The sequence below is a fragment of the Abramis brama genome (assembly GCF_963993115.1).
Source record: "Abramis brama genome assembly, chromosome: 18".
NCBI classification, from domain to species: Eukaryota; Metazoa; Chordata; class Actinopteri; order Cypriniformes; family Leuciscidae; genus Abramis; species Abramis brama.
The window spans coordinates 20,244,637-20,262,846 of NC_139980.1; the positions used below are offsets into that span (position 1 = coordinate 20,244,637).

Consider the following 18,210-nt stretch of genomic DNA (forward strand, 5'->3'; position numbering starts at 1 on the left):
CATGACAACGTAAAATTTAGAACAAAGTCTTGATTAATATTATAAGACGACCAAGTATACGGTCATTTAAAACCTACCCCAAAAGTGTCAGACCATTATTTGTCCCCTATTAAACCAGAGAAGTAATGGCTGTAAAGATAGAGAGAGATTTATTACCCATCTCCTGCCTGGTGCTGCTCACCCCCGCACCATATTTCACAGTGCACTCAGAGGCAGCGTCAGCGCATGTGCCGGAGTTCTCAGCAAAGCCCAGGTAGTTATACGAGCCCATATTAATAACATCCTTCAGAACCTTCCCTGTGTGTCTGCAGGAAAGAACATGGAATAATCTGAGCATCTGAAAAATACTAATTAATTATAATACTAATAACAATGACAGATGTCACCTTTAAAGGTGCAGTAAGCGATTTCTGAGAAACACTGTTGATATTTGAAACCATCCCAATCAAACACACCCCTCCCTTCATTGCTCCGCCCCCAAATGTGGATGTCTTATTGGCCCCATCACAAAAAAAAGTAATAAATAATTAAATTAAATAAAGTAGGCCTAGTTATTGTTTTAGTTGTTTTTGATCCATGTAATCTTAATAAATAAGGTTAGGACACCAAAAACTACTAACATAAATATAAATTTTAAATATTGTTAAAGACAGTCAGTAATAAAATAAGAACATTATGAGCAATAGCACAAATAAATACAACAGAGCAAACATATACAAATGAGATTTCAGGTTTTTAATGTAGGTCTAAACTAGATTTTCAGGTACAGAAATAGTAATCAACTATAAAATATCACTGCATAAATAAAGATAAACCCTTATCACAGTTATTCAGTCAAGAGCAGTGAGTGCTTTTTTTCTGTCTTTTGTTTGATTAACATATAATAACAGTCAGCAGCAGGAATATTAGGCTGCTGTCACTTTAAGAGCTGCATGGATACAATATGTTGATACACATGCATCTTATCTCACATGTTTAAGTTCACCTAAGACATAACCGACTATGTTTATGATGATACTCAACAAGACGGCCAATTTTACAATTTTGTGTGTATATGTCCGTGCAAGCTCAGAAAGACGTGAAAGTATTTGCGCGCTCTGGATGCGCGTTGCTGCGTACACAAAACTTATGACAAGCCCACGAGTACTAAACTGAGAGACGCGGGTACTTTCGTGTCTATGTTCGCTTGAATATTTAAATGGGCAAAGCTTAAAAATGAGCAAATGATCAACTTCTGTGAAGATGCAGCACTGGCCCAATCGGGCAAGTTACGTCAACTGGCCCGTGTGTCTTTCACGCTGGCCCCGGGCCATCGGGCAGTCCTTATTGTCGAGCCGTGTCAAGGTTTTGACGTCACAGCATGATGTTGTGAAGCAGTCATTATCCATTGCCTTTGGTTTGCTAAAATAACACTTATAGTGGTCAGACGAAGAAAGAGGCAACTAAGATCCTTCAATAAACTCTGCTTATATTTACCATCACTTCGTGCTGACTAGTTTGGAAATCAAAAACTTGTGTTTAACTGGTTTAGGGTATCAGACAAAACCCTGTTGATAAGTTTTAGATTTCAGACAAACAGATGTCTTCTGACGGGATCTGGTAGACTGGATCATGTCCTGGCGTAAGCACAATTTAACACTCACTCAAAGGTCCAGTTGTAGTCAGGTGTGACCTGCTCCACCAGGTCCATCTTGGCTCCAGGGACGCTGCATATGGGCCTGTTCCAGTTATCTCTGATCCTCATGTACAGATTCCTGGTGTAGAAGTTCTCAAAGTCCTGGTACAGTGGAACAAAATCCTGGGAACATAACATCAAAAGAAAAATATAACAAGAGCCAGGGTTGTAAACATTTGAACATGGTGATTGAGGTAAATGTTCTTATTTTTTGTTTAGCAGTGCTCTTCATAAGCTACATAAGATAGCTGCATGTTTCCCAAAAGACAAATGCCTTCTTGAACATCAATATTTACAGCTTTTGTAATAGAGTCCCTCAATTGTCCTCAGTGTGAAAAGACTGATCTCATAATAATTCAATCACTGCTGGAAATTGGTGCTGAAAAACAGACAAATGTGCAGGACCTGGAGGATTTTTCTGAAGAACAGTGGACAGTTTAACTGATCGGGACAAACAAGGGACTCATGAACAGCTATCACAAAACATAAAAACAGTCGTTGAACATCCAGGTGACAAAAATCATGTAAACTTTTGAACAGGGAATTTTGTGTAAATTCAGTTGTTATTTTGTCTTGACTTTATTTAACATCTGTTATGTGAAATGGCTTATTCAGCGCAAAACAAAATTTTTGGTAATAAGGAAAGCACCACAAACAAATCATGATCTTTTAACTCCACCTTCTGCTGTTCTCTCTCTCTGGCCAGATGACACTTCTCAAACTTCCAGTCCCTCAGGAAATCTCGCAGATAGCCAAAAATGGTAAGGATGCCGTAGCCCACGTAAGTGAGGACGGCCACCAGTAGTGGCGTCTCCTCAAACGACTCGGCAAACGGCTTGTTGTAAAGCGGTGAAGCGCATGAAGCATGATGGTTCTGTTGGGAGAAAACATACAACAACTGATTGATTACAAAGAGTGTCACATAATTAAAACCAAAGCACACAATCAACGGCATTAAAAAAAAAATTAATGTACAGCTAACCTGATAGAAAATAAGATTATTTTGTCCGCTGTAATCTTGTCCGCAGTAGCGCTGTATGCGTTAAGATTAATTAAATATTAACATCTTTACATTTATTTAAGGCACGTACTGTGCATTCATTAAACTACTTTAAAAGATTGAAATAAGAGCACCAGCGCACACAAGCACTCCTTTTTATTAGTCGAATTCATTTAAAAATGTGAATTCAACAGGTATGAAATATTATCAGTAAGAGAAAAACACTGTTAATGAGAAGACGAGCAATGGACTGCTGCAGCTTAGTGGGGAAATATATTTATTTATTATTCAGAATGCACAGTTAAAAAAAAACATATATAGGAACATTTCAGCAGGATCAAGTCAAGATAATTCATGTTAATGCAGTGAACATGATTAATTGTTTTAATAAATTGACAGTCATAAATAAATGTAGTAGTAATCTGTGTTCTCATGTATGTAGATGCGCTGAACACTGTTACCGGAAACTATAAGTAGAACGCAGAAGTGGTTGCAAGAAGTCCATTGCATAACTAAATAACAGTTGAATCACTCACTCACATTCTCTATGGAAAATGTGAAATCCAGTTTGGACTGAAACTGCTCACAGCATGTGATCAAGTCACGGCCACCCTACTCTAAAACCTGTCCTTCCAGTAAGGAATGGCTTGATCCCACTGTTCCAGATCCTGAATCAGCCTTCTTGCGTAAAGCTGAAGCACGTCACAGGGTTAACACAGTTTGTGGAAGCGCTGAGCATGAAAGGCTTTGTGGGGAAAACCTACATTGCTAAATATGGGGAAGTCTTATATTTACCCAGCCAGTCAGTCAGTTATCAAAACTGTAAGTCAGTTATCCTCCCTGAAACAAGGCAGATAAAGCCATTCTTTAAATATGGGTAAGTAATGTTACCTCAAACTACTGAAACTACTTATAGTAGGGCTGGATGATATATTTTATTTATTACATTTATCCGTATATTCTTTTATATATCTTTTTTTTTTTTTTACAACTGTTTATTGAGTTTTCTTTTTTAAAGTCAAGAAACACAAAAATACAAAACAAAAAGCAACTATACAAATCTGGAACCCATCCCTACCCTGGTAGACTTCAAGAATATAAAAATAAAATGTAAAACACAATGTAGACATTTTGTAGAAAAAAAATTACAGAGATGTTAAAAAAGTTTACACAATATCAAAAGCAGCACGCCATAAATTCATAGTCTTGACAATGGATCCATGCATACGAGAGTTCCATCGATATAATGTCCAACAGCTCTCGGCCACCTAATATATATGAAGACCTCCGATGCAAAAGCCTCTAAAAGCCACCTCTGTCAAAAATGAGAGTGAATCCTCTCTGCACATAGTATACGTTCATCAAATACTTTCACTTCAAACTCACTAAATCCCAGCCTCAGCCCATTCAGAAATGCCGGTACTTGGGTAGAAACCTATAGGAGGAGCCTGATATAAATGTTAAAGGGGACCTATTATGCAAAATTCACTTTTGTATGGCGTTTGGACATAAATGTGTGTTGGCAGTGTGTGTACACAACCACCCTACAGTGATAAAAATCCACTCACTCCTTTTTTTTAAATCCCCATAAATCATAAGCAGTCTCTCCAAATGACCTGTTTTCAGAATGTGGCTTTAGTGACATCACTAAAGCCACAGGCCCCGCCCACGAGTGTTGACTGACACTGCCGTTATAACTTAGACCCGCCCTGATCGAGTTCACTGCGAGTTGTACACATCAGCCATTGCTGCAGCAATGCACTCACGAGAAGCGTCGAAGCATCTCCCAAGCGTTGAAGGTGTTGTAGCTGGATGTATTCATTCACATAGCTCTCTCTATTTACTCTTGAAATCTGCCAGCCACTGAAGACGAGGTGGATTCATTTTGTTTTCAAAGAAAATGCTCCCTCAACTCTACAGAAATTTATGCAAGTTACTTATGCACTTCTTATACTGTTTACTCAGCTCTAACAGTGATTTTCTGAAGAAAAACTGATGCTTCATCTTTTGTGTGACATACAGTAAACTTTATTAAACTCATCAGTATATTTTGTGTCATCATTCAGACAATTCAGATCGTCAGACGGAGTCCTACAGGCTTGCATTAATAGTGTATACAAGCAATGCCAAATAGGTTATAATCGTAATTAAACTAAACTATACCTGTTCCAACTCCATACAGCATATATTCTGACTCTGTAGGCATTTTTATGGTCGAAATGAACACCATTACTGTGACTGTCTGTTTTATTATTATCATCTTCCCTGTTCTGGCTCTGATCGCGGCTGCTTAGGCTCCGCCCCCTGCTGTAAATAAAATTCTGTTGGGCATTTTGAGCTAAAACTTCAGATACACACTCTGGGGACATCAGAGACTTATTTTACATCTTGTGAAAAGGGGCATAATAGGTCCCCTTTAATATTAAACAAAAACTCTAGACAGACTTAAGAGGCTTTTGCATCTAAAGTCTTCATATTTATATATATATATATATATATATATATATATATATATATATATATATATGTGTGTGTGTGTGTGTGTGTGTGTGTGTGTGTGTGTGTGTGTGTGTGTGTGTGTGTGTGTGTGTGTGTGTGTGTACAATAATATATCAGTCTGGCGAGTAAACAAAAAAATTGACTAGCCAATGGCAATTCTATTGCCAAGGTGTGCGTAGAGGGTTGTATATAGATCACTGGTGTGTGCGCTTTTGGTGTGAGTGCGAAACCTGTGGGAATGACTAAATAATGTGCAATACAAGCACTATTCAACTAGAGAGAATGAGACGAGTGAGTGAGAGGAGGCGGGTGTGTGTCAATGTGCTGTCGGAGAGAAGAGGGAGTGAGAAAATGTAGTTGGTATCAGTGTATCAATACTGCAGAAAAGGAGTATTGGACCGTTTAAGATATTTCATTATCAATAAATATCGAAATATCCATATTTTGACAACACAAAACAGACAGATTGACAGACAGATAGGGTGTCCTGAGTAGTTGTTAAATTTCCGTTTAAACGTTAATGAAATTAGAATAAAATTAAAATCGAATTAAAAATTATCATTAATAAAGGCATGTTTACAACACTATTTTTACTAAATGGAACACAAAGATTATTATTTAGCTAACAATTTTTATTTCTTTACACCAATACAATATATGATAGTTAACAGCAATATGTACCTATATACTGTATATTATGTTTTACTAAAACATTTTAATACATGGAAAAAAAAATGCCACATAGAGACTGTCATGACATTTTTGAACATTGAAACAAATTGTTCAGAATCATTTTTTAATCAGTTCACTGTAACGGACAGTTTGGCGTAGAGCCGGTTGCATAAACTGCTAAGACTAGTCTTATAAGTTAGTCTTCACATTTTTTTTCTTTAAGGCTGTTCAAAATTGTTTTAGGGATAATTCACCCACACATTTAAATTCTGTCATTAATTACTCACCCTCATGTCGTTCCAAACCCATAAGACTTTCGTTCATCTTCAGAACACAAATTAAAATCTTTTTGATCTTTTCTGTCCCTCCAATAGACAGCTAAGAAAATACCACTTTGACGCTTCAAAAAGTTCATAAAGAGATTGTAAAACTAATCCATATGAATCGAGTGGTTTAGTCCAAAATTTCTGAAGAGACTCGATCGCTTTATATGATAAACTGATTGAATTTAGGCTTTTATTCACATAAATCATTCATCAACGCACACATCAATTGAAGTAAACAGAAGCTCAAGCATGTTCTCTTGACGTGTGAGAACCAATGAGGTTCATTCTCGTGTTACACAGCAAATTTGAGCTTCTGCAAGAACCAATGAGGTTCATTCTCACTGTTACGCAACACGTTTGAGCTTCAGCAAGAACCAATGATGTTCATTCTTGTGTTACGCAGCACGTTTGAGCTTCAGCAAAAGGTTTGTTTTCGCGTGTCAAGCAGGTTCGGTTGAGCTTCTGTTTATGTTCACTGATCAATGTGTGAATAAAAGCCTAAATTCAATCTGTTCATCATATAAAGTGATCAAGTCTCTTCAGAAAATTTGGACTAAACCACTTAATTCATATGGATTAGTAAAAGCTGTCAATAGAGGGACAGAAATCTCTCAGATTTGATCAAAAAGATCCTCATTTGTGTTCATAAGATGAATAAAAGTCTTAGGCTACAGGTTTGGAACAACATGAGGGTGAGTAATAAATTACAGTATTTTCATTTTTGGGTGAACTATCCCTTCAAGTCAGTTACATAAAAACTTAGATTGGTAGGCTATAATTTGATACTAAAAAGTAAGTCTGACTGCCCCTTGACTAACTGCTAGTTGGTCATACTAGTACTTAAGACACAGTCTTAACATAATGGCTATGTTTATGCAACTGATTCACAGAAAGGAATCTAACATTAACATAATTTTTGGAACTGAAATTTTTCAATTCAATTTATTAAATATTACATATATATATATATATATATATATTAATAATCAATATACTGACCAGACCTACTTATGTGTGCGTGTGCATTTGCGTTTAGCTTAAAAAAAAATAAAAAAACAATGCTTCACAGCACACCTGACCCAAAGGTCCATTTCAATGACCCAACAAGAGAAAAACTAGCTTGACAACATGCTCATTTTCATGGAAAAATTGTTGCTCCCATGTGCTCTGGGCAAACATCCTCAGGTTGCAAAGAACAAAGCGCTGCTCTCTCCAGTTACATGACAAAACACTACATTGTTATTTTCCAAGCTTGTGTCAATGCAAAACAGAGACAAGCAAACGCTAGTGAACACTAACCCCAAACAACTCAATCTATCCATCTCTTAACCACTCATCACAATTTAATGGGCTGCTTTAATGGGCTTTAAAATAACATTAATGGGCTTTTCATGTTGAGCATTAAAAGTAGGCAGTATATAATAACTTCATAATAACCAAGTCATTAACTTACCTTATATAATGTTTAGTTCATGTACATTTAAATGTGAAATACTTGAAGATATATTAAAGCCAAGTTTCAGTACACGTTCAACTACTTTAATGCACATTAACTAACAATTTATTTTATAAAACGGGCAGTTCTGGATGCTGACTGGTTATGGAGCTTAGACTGCGTTAAAATTCACAATAAAGTAGCAGCTATGACAAGAAACAGCAGTTTAACATTATGTGTTCAAGACCAATAGAGAACCACCACTAATCTCAGTTTACAGGTCAGGGAAAGGACAGTTTATTCTAGCAGAAGAATGGCACTTAAACATTTTGCTTAAAAATGTTAATTTTTTTATGATTTAGTATCCTAGCTGTTAATAAAAAGCAATAAGGCAGGTTATATAAAAAAATTGCTATACTGAGTAAATTTCAAAAGGATGCACGATCGGGTATTGGCCGATAAAAACAATTATTTTCACTCATTGGCTGATTGTTTAAAAACAGCCAATGATCAGGGATGATTATATCCTGTCAATTAAAAGGAGGTGGAAAATGTGTCAGACTGCAACTCATACTGTGTGTGAAGAAAATGTCTCATATTGAATTTAGGGCTGTCTACGTGACAATAACACATTAACAGTTAATAAATAACAACGTTAAAGCAGGCTCTATTTGACCCTATGATTCACTTGTGGTTCAAGCCAGGGTTGCCAGATCTGTGGTTTTCCCTACACCAAACATTATTTGTAGTGTGCTGCGCATCCCATCCAATAATCACAAGGAGATTTGTGCTTTGTTACTTGTGATAAGAAACGTCTCAGCTTTCAAATTCTGTCCATTCTATCACAAAAGTCAAACAATAAAGGGTGTTGTGATGCTCTTAATGTGACGTAACATCTATTCTACTTTAATACAAGTTGTTATGGCATGAATGAACATCAGAAGGTATGTTAAAAGATACAGTACAACTTACTGAAATGTGTCATGTCTCATGTAATCGCACGATCAGTGTTTCAACTGCGGAAAGACATCAATAAAACAGCTGTATGTGTATGTTTGAATAAATTTGTCATGAAGACAAGCGTTTAGGAAAACTACCTTATGTGCAACTGAGTTGTGTGCAAACAGTTAACATTTTTTTATTTTTGTGTAATAATTATATCAGAAAATGAATAGCAGAATGTAACAGTTTGGGCTCTGTTGTTAATTTTAACCTCTAATATTATAGTTGTACCACATGAGAAGGATCCCTGTATAGTTTATAGCATTAATTGGGGGATTTGGGGGGAAAATTTGTATCGGTGTATCTCTAAAATTTAGTCTCAACTTTTCAAACATTACATTTTTTTTATGAGACCTGGGCATGTTGTCACAAGTTCAGGGTATGTTATAATAACTATAATTCTTGAGTCAAAAGTGATTGCAAACAAGACATAGCTATGTTAAATTATGATATTTTTGTGAATCATGATCTCTGAACTGAAATTGCAATGTCATCATATCATTCACATTTTTATTATCATATTTTGGTAACACTTTATAACAAGGTTCACTAGTTAACATTAGTTAATGTATTAACTAACATGAACTAACAATGAACAATACATTTGTTACAGTATTTATTAATCTTTGTTAGTGGTAGTTAATAAAAATACAGCTGTTCATTGTTTGTTCATGTTAGTTCACAGTGCAATAACTAATGTTAACAAATACAACCTTTGATTTTAATAATGTATTAGTAAATGTTGAAATTAATATTAACTAAGATTAATAAATGCTGAAGAAGTATTGTTCATTCTTAGTTCATGTTAACTAAGGTTAACTAATGGACCTTATTGTAAAGTGTTACCCATATTTGAATAGCTGTTGAGTAAAAAACAAACAAAAATCTGATGCCATTAAATAGCATTTAAAACCCATATATTGTGGAAGATGTGTGTATATATTCATATACACACATGAAATCTGTATTTTAAAATGTTATTATTACTCTCAGTTAATTATAAGCATTATAATTATAATTAAAATAATAATTTCCAACCAGGCATTTATCAAAAATAAAAAGTACTAACTTAACAGCTACTAAAATATGATAAAAAATATGAATAAAATTATGATTTTAGAATTTTAGTTTGGATATACACACACACACACACACACACACACACACACACACACACACACGTATACATACATATATATTCATATATATTATATATAAGAAGATTCTAGTTATTTTCATTTCGGCTGGTTAACTGAACTGAAGAAAACTCCTGAAACCATGATAGACTTTAATGAGATCACACACCCAAACACCCACACCCGCACCCACACGAAAATAAACACGATCAACGTTCCATTCCTATAACAAAACCCGTAACTCACTATAATTTCTATATGAAACAGAATGCATTTATCTACTGTAACCATAGTAAACAGCAGTGGCAGCTGCTGTGTGTGTACACTGGAGCGTGTTTCCGGGTGTGTGTATGGCAGGAGGCGGCCTCACCTTCTCCGCCGGGCGGCGGTATCTCTTCTGCTGCTGCTGGAACACGCAATGGCTCTTCACGAACCCATTTCCGCTCGCTTTCTTGTCTTGTTTCGTCCGGTGAACGGTATCTCCATTTAGAAGCTTACTAGCGGAGTTTTGCGTCATGGCAGGCCGGGGATGTGTGCGTGGTCTCCTGCTTCACTTGTTTAATCTCTCACTGGAGTTCCCGTATCCTCCAAACCGTCGAATGACAAAAACACGCCCACTTCTAGATTACTGGAAAGACCTCGCCCTCCACACACACTCACAGCCAATAGGGTTGAGGGACATTTTGTGGGCGTGGTGGTTTGTTAATGAATATTTATTATCCGACTGAAGTCATTGGGGGCGTGAACCAACCAACCTTCTGTCTTACGTCACACATAACGCGTTTTTTATTGGATACGAGATAAGCTCTAGAGAGTAATGGAAACTCTGACATAATAGGCTTAAGGTTACGTTAAATATCTAACTGGGTGTAAGCATCATTGAGATCTGTTTTGTGAAAAAGACCATGAAACTTAAAATTTCTTGTATATGATTAAAATAAGCTCATGTCTTAAAAAAAAAAAAAAAGAGTTAGCTTTTAAGAGTTTCAGCACCTCTAGGCACTTTTCATAAATGAGGTACAAAATACGTTTTGAAAGATGCACTGTAAACCGTAATGCTCAAAATAATTAATTGATCTGAGTAGGGTAAACTTAAATTAAACAAATTAGTTCAATCAAATTAACTTTTATGAGTATATAGAACTTTCTTTTTCGTTTTGAGTTCACAAAACACATTTTAAGTAATCAGAATTGTTTTATTGTTTTGAATTTTATGATACTTAAATTGAAGTAAAACTGGGCTGGTATTTATATTTCCCAGCATAACACTCTAAAGGGAGAGAACATTTTAAAATGTCACTTTTTTTTGCAAGATTAATGTGAAGTGGGCAGTTAAGTAGTGTTTAATGTTTAGCTAATAGAAGAGTTTCTGTTCTGTTGGGTTTTTGGGGGGTGTCACCGCATGGTGACAAGAGCATGCTTGGTTTGAGAACAGGTAGCTATATGTTAACTCATTCAGAAATGTCTATGGCATGCTAATGATATCAAAGCATTGTGGTATCATCAGAGCCGGACAGTAACGGAGTACATTTACTTGAGTACAGTACTTAAGTACAATTTTGAGGGATCTGTACTGTACTCGAGTATCATTTTTGAGGAGTACTCATGACTTTACTCAAGTACATTTGAGAGGCAAATATTGTACTCTTTACTCCACTACATTTCTATCCATAACCGTGAGTACCCGTTACTTCTTCTAAAAAAAAAAAATCTCGGAAACCCTCAATTTGTTGGTTCCCTCTCAAACGTGATTGGATTGTGCAGGCGCCACTGATTGGGACAGCCTATCAGCAATCACCTTCAGCTTTCCGCCAAAGTCACCTCCATGGTCAGATTTAGATTAGAGACGAAACCATGGACGAAACAATGGATGAAGACGCAGCAGGTCCATCCCGGGAATGTGCCAACCTGTGGCCCCACCTCGCCAGACAATTTCAATTTTCTGAACAAGTTAATGATAGTTTTCGCTTCAAGTGTTTGCTGTGTTTACCAATGTAAGCACTGTGGCAGTAGTAATGCAATATTTAGAAAATGTACTCTTGTACTCTTGATACTCAAGTACTTTTAAAAACAAGTACTTTAGTACTTTTACTTAAGTAGACATCTGACTGTAGTACTTTTACTTGTACTTGAGTAAAATTTAGCAAGGGGTATCTGTACTTTTACTCAAGTAATGAAGCTGTGTACTCTGTCCGCCTCTGGGTATCATTTAGCAAGTTAGCATTTACAGAATTATTTAGTTAAAGCTAACTTATTTCACTATTTAAAATATTTAAGTTTTGTGAATGAAATGTGTGAGTTAGCTTATAGTTTACTCTAATATTTCAAGTTAAGAGAAATTAAAGTGTATGAGTACAAAATAAAAACCTAACATTTCTGCTAACTTAAACTTTCTTATCTTGGAAATTTTGATGAAACTGATTGCTCTTAATTTGAGTTTTGCCAATTTATTAGGGTTTACAGTGAAAAAAAAAGATAATGTCTATTTTCTTTTTCAAAATGAGTGCTTTTATTTAACCTTAGCACAATTTGAGGCATTCTGATTGTCTTTGCTATATATTCAACAAACCTTAACAAAACAGATAATAAAATAATAATTATATGAAAAAAAAAAAAAAAACATTAATCAAATTTAAAATCAATCAATCTCAGGTCAAAGGCTTGCAGATTCAAGAGTGCACTCATCATTATGTACTTAATATAATATACAATTAGATGATATTTGACATTTTATTTGACATGCAGTAGGTTTTCCTCATGGGGGCTGCAATGTAAAGATCACATGTCCAGCTAAATATAACTCTCTTCATTTTGGTATCCCATTATTACTTTCGCTCAAAGAATGTATTAATCATGGCTCACTGCAAATTTGCCATTTCTACAATGGCATGCAGAAGAGAAAACTATTGCATGATTCTGCATCCACAAGGTATCAGTATAAATCCAAGATGACTGCCAATAATAGCCAGCACAACATAAACAAGAATGTATATAAAAAATTGCCATGCTGTAACTCAGTAGCTCTTGGTTTGCATTTGCCCTTTTAGCCCCTACTGGTGGAGGCCATAACTACACTCTCTGTGTGTTTTTTTCTTTCTTTTTTTTTTTTTTTTTCTTTTCAAGCAAAGTAACAGAGCTCAGTTGAAGGTGAAGGACTTGAGACTTTGCACATTCTCATGATGACATCAACCAATCATCATTGCTATGACACAATTTCCCGTGGCTCTAGACTGATGAGTCATAATCACATTTACACCTCAGATAAGAACATGGCTTATAAACATCTCTGTCGTCAGTGCCAGATTTCAAATCACATACTTACGCCACACACTGCCATTGAAGATGAATGGTAAAGCTAACAGCTTTCTCCATGTATTATAGATCTCCTCGGATTAGCTTTTGGCACCAAATGTTGGTTTATAGGCAGTTTCACAGACAAGGCTTAAGCCTATAGTCCCAGACTAAAACGCAATAAAGATTATGAACTATAAAATCACATCTTAGTAAGATATATAATTCAACATTTGAACCACTTTAACGTAATAAGTTCTATTTTAAAAGCTAGGTAAAAAAGAGAAGGAAATGCTCTGAGGAACATCATGCTATATTTACTTGAGCCGAGGAAAATAAGTATCCTCTGCGTTGGTTTTCATCACGAAGAATTTGACATTGCTATTGTGCTGGGTCATGGCCTGTAGGTTTAGTATAGTGTGTACCGCAGTACTCAACATGTAGAGTGAAAATGTCTCCCTCAATCTCATTACGTAGGCCTTTAATTTTTGTACTATATACAATAGTTAATCCTTATAATAAACCTCAACTTTGCATGCAACTTGAGCATGCTCTGTCTGTTCTTCTGAGTTTCTGTTCTTCAGCATTTACAGTATTTTTATTATTATGTAATGTAATCATTGTTGTTTACACATTTAACAGAAATCAACCTAAATGACTTACTGACTTATGATCATTGTTACTGCAGATTAAGCTAGGATGAGGAAGTATTTTAACATAAAAAAATTGTATGGTTCACTTTAATAGTCTTTATTAGTACATTTTCACAGGCATAATAAGTCAACATTAAGGATGTAATTATCTAATTTTGTCTAAAACTTTTGTGTGATGGTGTCCAATTTCTTTCAATAATTCCAATTAAAACTCCTGTGTAGCCTGGCTAATAATCCAAACTCAAAAATTGATAGAGACATAAAAATAAAATTAAAAAAATGCCCTTCCCTGCCTTGTGACGAACACACCTTCTTAAACAAATTTTCTTCTAACTGTGATGAGATGTAATTTCTTTACTTTCACTCTCAATATAAAATTCAGTTAGCTTCATCCTATTATCTAGATCTTCCTCTTTTTATGTTTGCTATACCCGCCCATCCTGTTTTGCTGAATTAAAAATATATTAAATCATCTTAGTCAACCAGACTGCACATCCACCCCCTTTGTGTGTCTGTTATTTAATATCCCTCTTGTCTTGATTAACAGATATATTTGCCTTCAGCACTGCTCTGACAGAACTACTACTTCACCCCAATCATCAAAAAATCAATTTCCAGAAAAACTTTGACAAATAATAGACTAAATATTGTGTGTTGAATTAGGAGTAAGGGTGCTCCGATCAGGATTTTTGGGCCTGATTACGATCACTGGAAGCAGTTTTGGCCGATACGATCACCACAATAAATAATACTATTCTAAACAACAATGTATTAAACAAATTAAGCAATGAGAAAGTATCATCAATTGACAACTTTTAATTTATTGACAAGCAACATATGCCATTTCCTCTCTTAGAGATAACAGCTTAGATTTTAACAGATATAGCATTCCTGTGAAATAATTATAATACAGAACAAAAAAACAGAAGTCTTTATCAACAGAAAGTAATCAAATGCAAAACAACACTGCATAGTCTTCAATGTAGAGTAATGAGTGGTTTTCTCTGTCTTTTCTTGTTTGATTAACATTAATGGCAGACGGAATATTAGGCTGCTATCACTTTAAGACAGATTGCATGGATCCAATATATTGATACACATGCAACTATTTCCCAAATGTTTATGCTCACTTGAGAAAAGACGTTGCAAATTTATTGTCCTTTTCGGACACCTGGAAGACCTGCCAGATTGGTGAATGTAATGAAGCAATTTTGCCTGTGCATAGAAAAATTGTCCCGCAAGATTTGCGTCATCTGATCGGCATTTAAAGAGACCACCGATCAAACTATGCAAAGCTATTATCGGCCGATAGCGATTGGAACACCCTTAGTTAGGAGGTTTTAAATAAGTTGCATATGTAATTGTTTCCTTGTTTTTGCAAGAGTTCCTAATGAGAATATTTGGGCAACCCACATCCTACTTTCGAGGAAAGAGCTCTGTGTACATCAGTTTCTGTGAAGGCATGTTTTCATACAGCATTACATTCATCATGGCTGAAAACCCCACACACAGATAGACAACAGCATGAAAAATGATGCAATAAGCGAACAATAAAAGCAGGTCTGCCAACTGATCTTGTTCATATCAGTCCATTTGCAGACTGGATTTCCTTCTTTATCAATGCAAAGATTAATGGTTCCATCTTTCCCAGTGTTTTTGCAAGACAAAACGAGAACAGGCTCTGATTTACAGCTAAGATTGAAATAAAATATACTGCAATGATTCTTTGTGGTACATTAATTTCTACAAGTGTCCATGTTTTGTTTTGATCTTATCTGAGAGAGAGGGATAGGGTACTGAATAAAACCACCAAAACAATATTGTGACAAATGTTACACTGTCCTTCATTCTGAATTTGCCACAATATTGCTGGTAGCCATCAATATGTCATTTTAGCAGATTTATGCTGTTTATTCTATATAATGTCACAAACAATGCTCGCATACAAGGGTGTTGAGCACTTTTATGTTCCAATCAGGTGATTAAACAGATTTTGTTTTCTTTATATAATGGTCATTAAAACTTTCACCATGCCTTCATCATTTATTTTTTGCTAATTTTCAGATGTCTTTTTATGTATTTGTTTTACCTTTGTGCTAAAACCATAAAATAACTGTTATAAAATGATTATTATTACATTATAATAACCTAAACAAAGAGTGATTTTTTTTCTTATTTAATATTTATGAAAATTATATATCAATCTTTACATCAAAGTCCCTGAGTTGTGACGTAATTTCCACCACAGCCCCCAGAATATTTTTTATTGTCATTTCAAATCAAGCTGTAATTTTGTCAAATTATGCAAAAAGTGTGTGATTATCATTAACTGTATAAAATACTACGTTTCAAATTAGCCATTGTAAGATTTTGCCTCAAATGATATTTACACCGCAGGTATTTCCACAAAATGATTGGGGATTTAAGGGCTCAAGCGCTTTTCAGGATGGACGTTGTTTCAAAGTAGCTTTACAGTAAAATTATTTCTCAAATTTTGAAAGGTCATCATTTAACGGTTCAATTATTGGATGGATTTTAATATTTTTCCAGGGCCAAAAGTGCACATAGAATCACCAATAAACAGTCAGTCAAGTCTTATTAATAAACATATAGTACATGGCTATTTACTGGTTAATATAAAAGAGGCATCTGTTTGACTGACACAACCATTAGTTTCTTTTCTGAAGCGCTCTGGAGCTTCAGACGAGCAGCTGAACGCTATTTAAAAGTTGTTTTTGTCTCCGCTCCAAAAGAACAAAAAGCTTTTTCCCCAATCGACTGAAACAACCAGCCTGGAATATTGCTGGTTGTTCCTCCGTGGACAGCAGATAAGAACCTATCAATCTTAGCTTTTGTTCGCTTGCCAAAGTTTCCATTATGACACAAAACAATGTGCTGGTTGTTTGTTCTTCAAACCATACAAAAGCTAGCAAAAGAACCAATTTCCTTAGGCTGTCATCAATGAGAAACTCATTTTTCTTGCTCCATGCATTTAGAGATGCAAACAACAGAAAAGAGAGGACTCATTATCTGCCTGTCCTGAAGAATTAAATACACCTGAACACTTGGACAATGCTGAAATCGAAATGAGAAACAAAATGAGAAAGGATATTAAAAAAGACGTATAGATACTACACTGATGCATAAAGCATGCATCTGTTTTTCACTGGATCCTAATTAGCAATAAAAAGAATTAGAGCAGAAATAAAACACACAAGGAAAATTAAGCAAAGTAAAATATTTCATGCTAAATTGGTTTAAACTGAGCTCTCAATAACTGATAATGCTTTATACATCACATGCTTAAGTGTTCTTACATGTTTAAGCCTGATCATTCCATCCACAGACATTCAAAATGATATGCAATAAAACTGTAAATTAGCTAAACTGTGGATCTGGTGGCTGCTAAGTTTCCAGTGATACATTAATAGTAATCAAAGATGATAAATGGGACTAACATTGCTTTAAGTAACACATAAATCCCTAAACCATTTTTTGGAGCAGAGATTTTGTTGTTATTTATTGGCCCTTTAAATTATTGAGGACATTTAATCATCATTATGCAAATTGGGTGCATTTTTCAAGAAATAAATAAAATGTAGGAACAAAATACATCATACAACTCCAAATTACTCAAGCGTAAAATGTTTCAATTAGGAAACCTAAATAACTTTAGAAACTATACATTGGACAGCAATATGGCCAGAGAAATGATGATTTTTTTAGAAAGACATATTTGAGTTAGCTTGGCTATATCAGCTCTTCAACCCTGGCATTTTATCATCTTTATGGCAGATAATTACAGCCTATAAGGAAATCATGCAGTCATAAATCTAAATAATGCAGTTTCAGATGTAATAGGGGCTCTTTTTACTACTTCAAACTCTGTTAAAACACTTATCACATGTATAGGCGGAGTCTGAGCTATGAATTAAAAGTATTTTATATTTTCTAATTTTATTTGTCTTATGTCATTTTAGTATAGAAAAAACAAAGCTGTGAAATGTTGCAGTTTTGAATTGAAAATATGTAATCATGTGTATTTACTTTATTATTATTTATAAATGAATATATCTTAGAATTAAAAAAAAATCATCAATCATCATGTGAGTTTTGATATAAAATGCAATGACATTTTTGGAGAAAAGATAAGCATTTCTAACTATAAGAGTCGATTAACCTCACTATCACATGAAGCTACTCTATGATTATGATGTAAATCTATTAAAAATTATAACATCATGACATTTATTCACTGTCATTACTCGGCCATGTGCTCTTTTTTTCCTAAATGTTATGTGTGATGGTAAGTAACAGAATGGAACAATGAATATTTGCTGTAAAATGCTAATGATACTGACATTATTTTTAAATATCAAGTCCAAGTCTGACACATTTACTCTTTCCTTAAAATCAGGAAAAGCATTAGATCCTTTAAAACATTAAGCATTTTCTCCATTTAAAACAATCCTAGGGAAAATGCCATTATTTAAATAATTATTCTACCCATTATTAATAGAG

General features: G+C 34.8%; 1 protein-coding gene across 1 annotated transcript in view; it reads right to left on the bottom strand.

Moving 5' to 3' along the window:
* The window catches only part of sptlc2b (serine palmitoyltransferase, long chain base subunit 2b), a 40,247-nt gene extending 29,890 nt beyond the window's left edge, over nucleotides 1–10,357 (bottom strand). The window contains exons 1-4 of the mRNA XM_084091109.1: nucleotides 10,116–10,357; nucleotides 2,355–2,549; nucleotides 1,644–1,798; nucleotides 157–305 (exon numbers count right to left, since the gene is read on the bottom strand). Coding sequence (XP_083947235.1) covers nucleotides 157–305; nucleotides 1,644–1,798; nucleotides 2,355–2,549; nucleotides 10,116–10,262 — 646 coding nt within the window. The 5' untranslated portion in view covers nucleotides 10,263–10,357. The remainder of the gene's footprint in view (nucleotides 1–156; nucleotides 306–1,643; nucleotides 1,799–2,354; nucleotides 2,550–10,115) is intronic.
* Nucleotides 10,358–18,210: the final 7,853 nt, after the last annotated feature.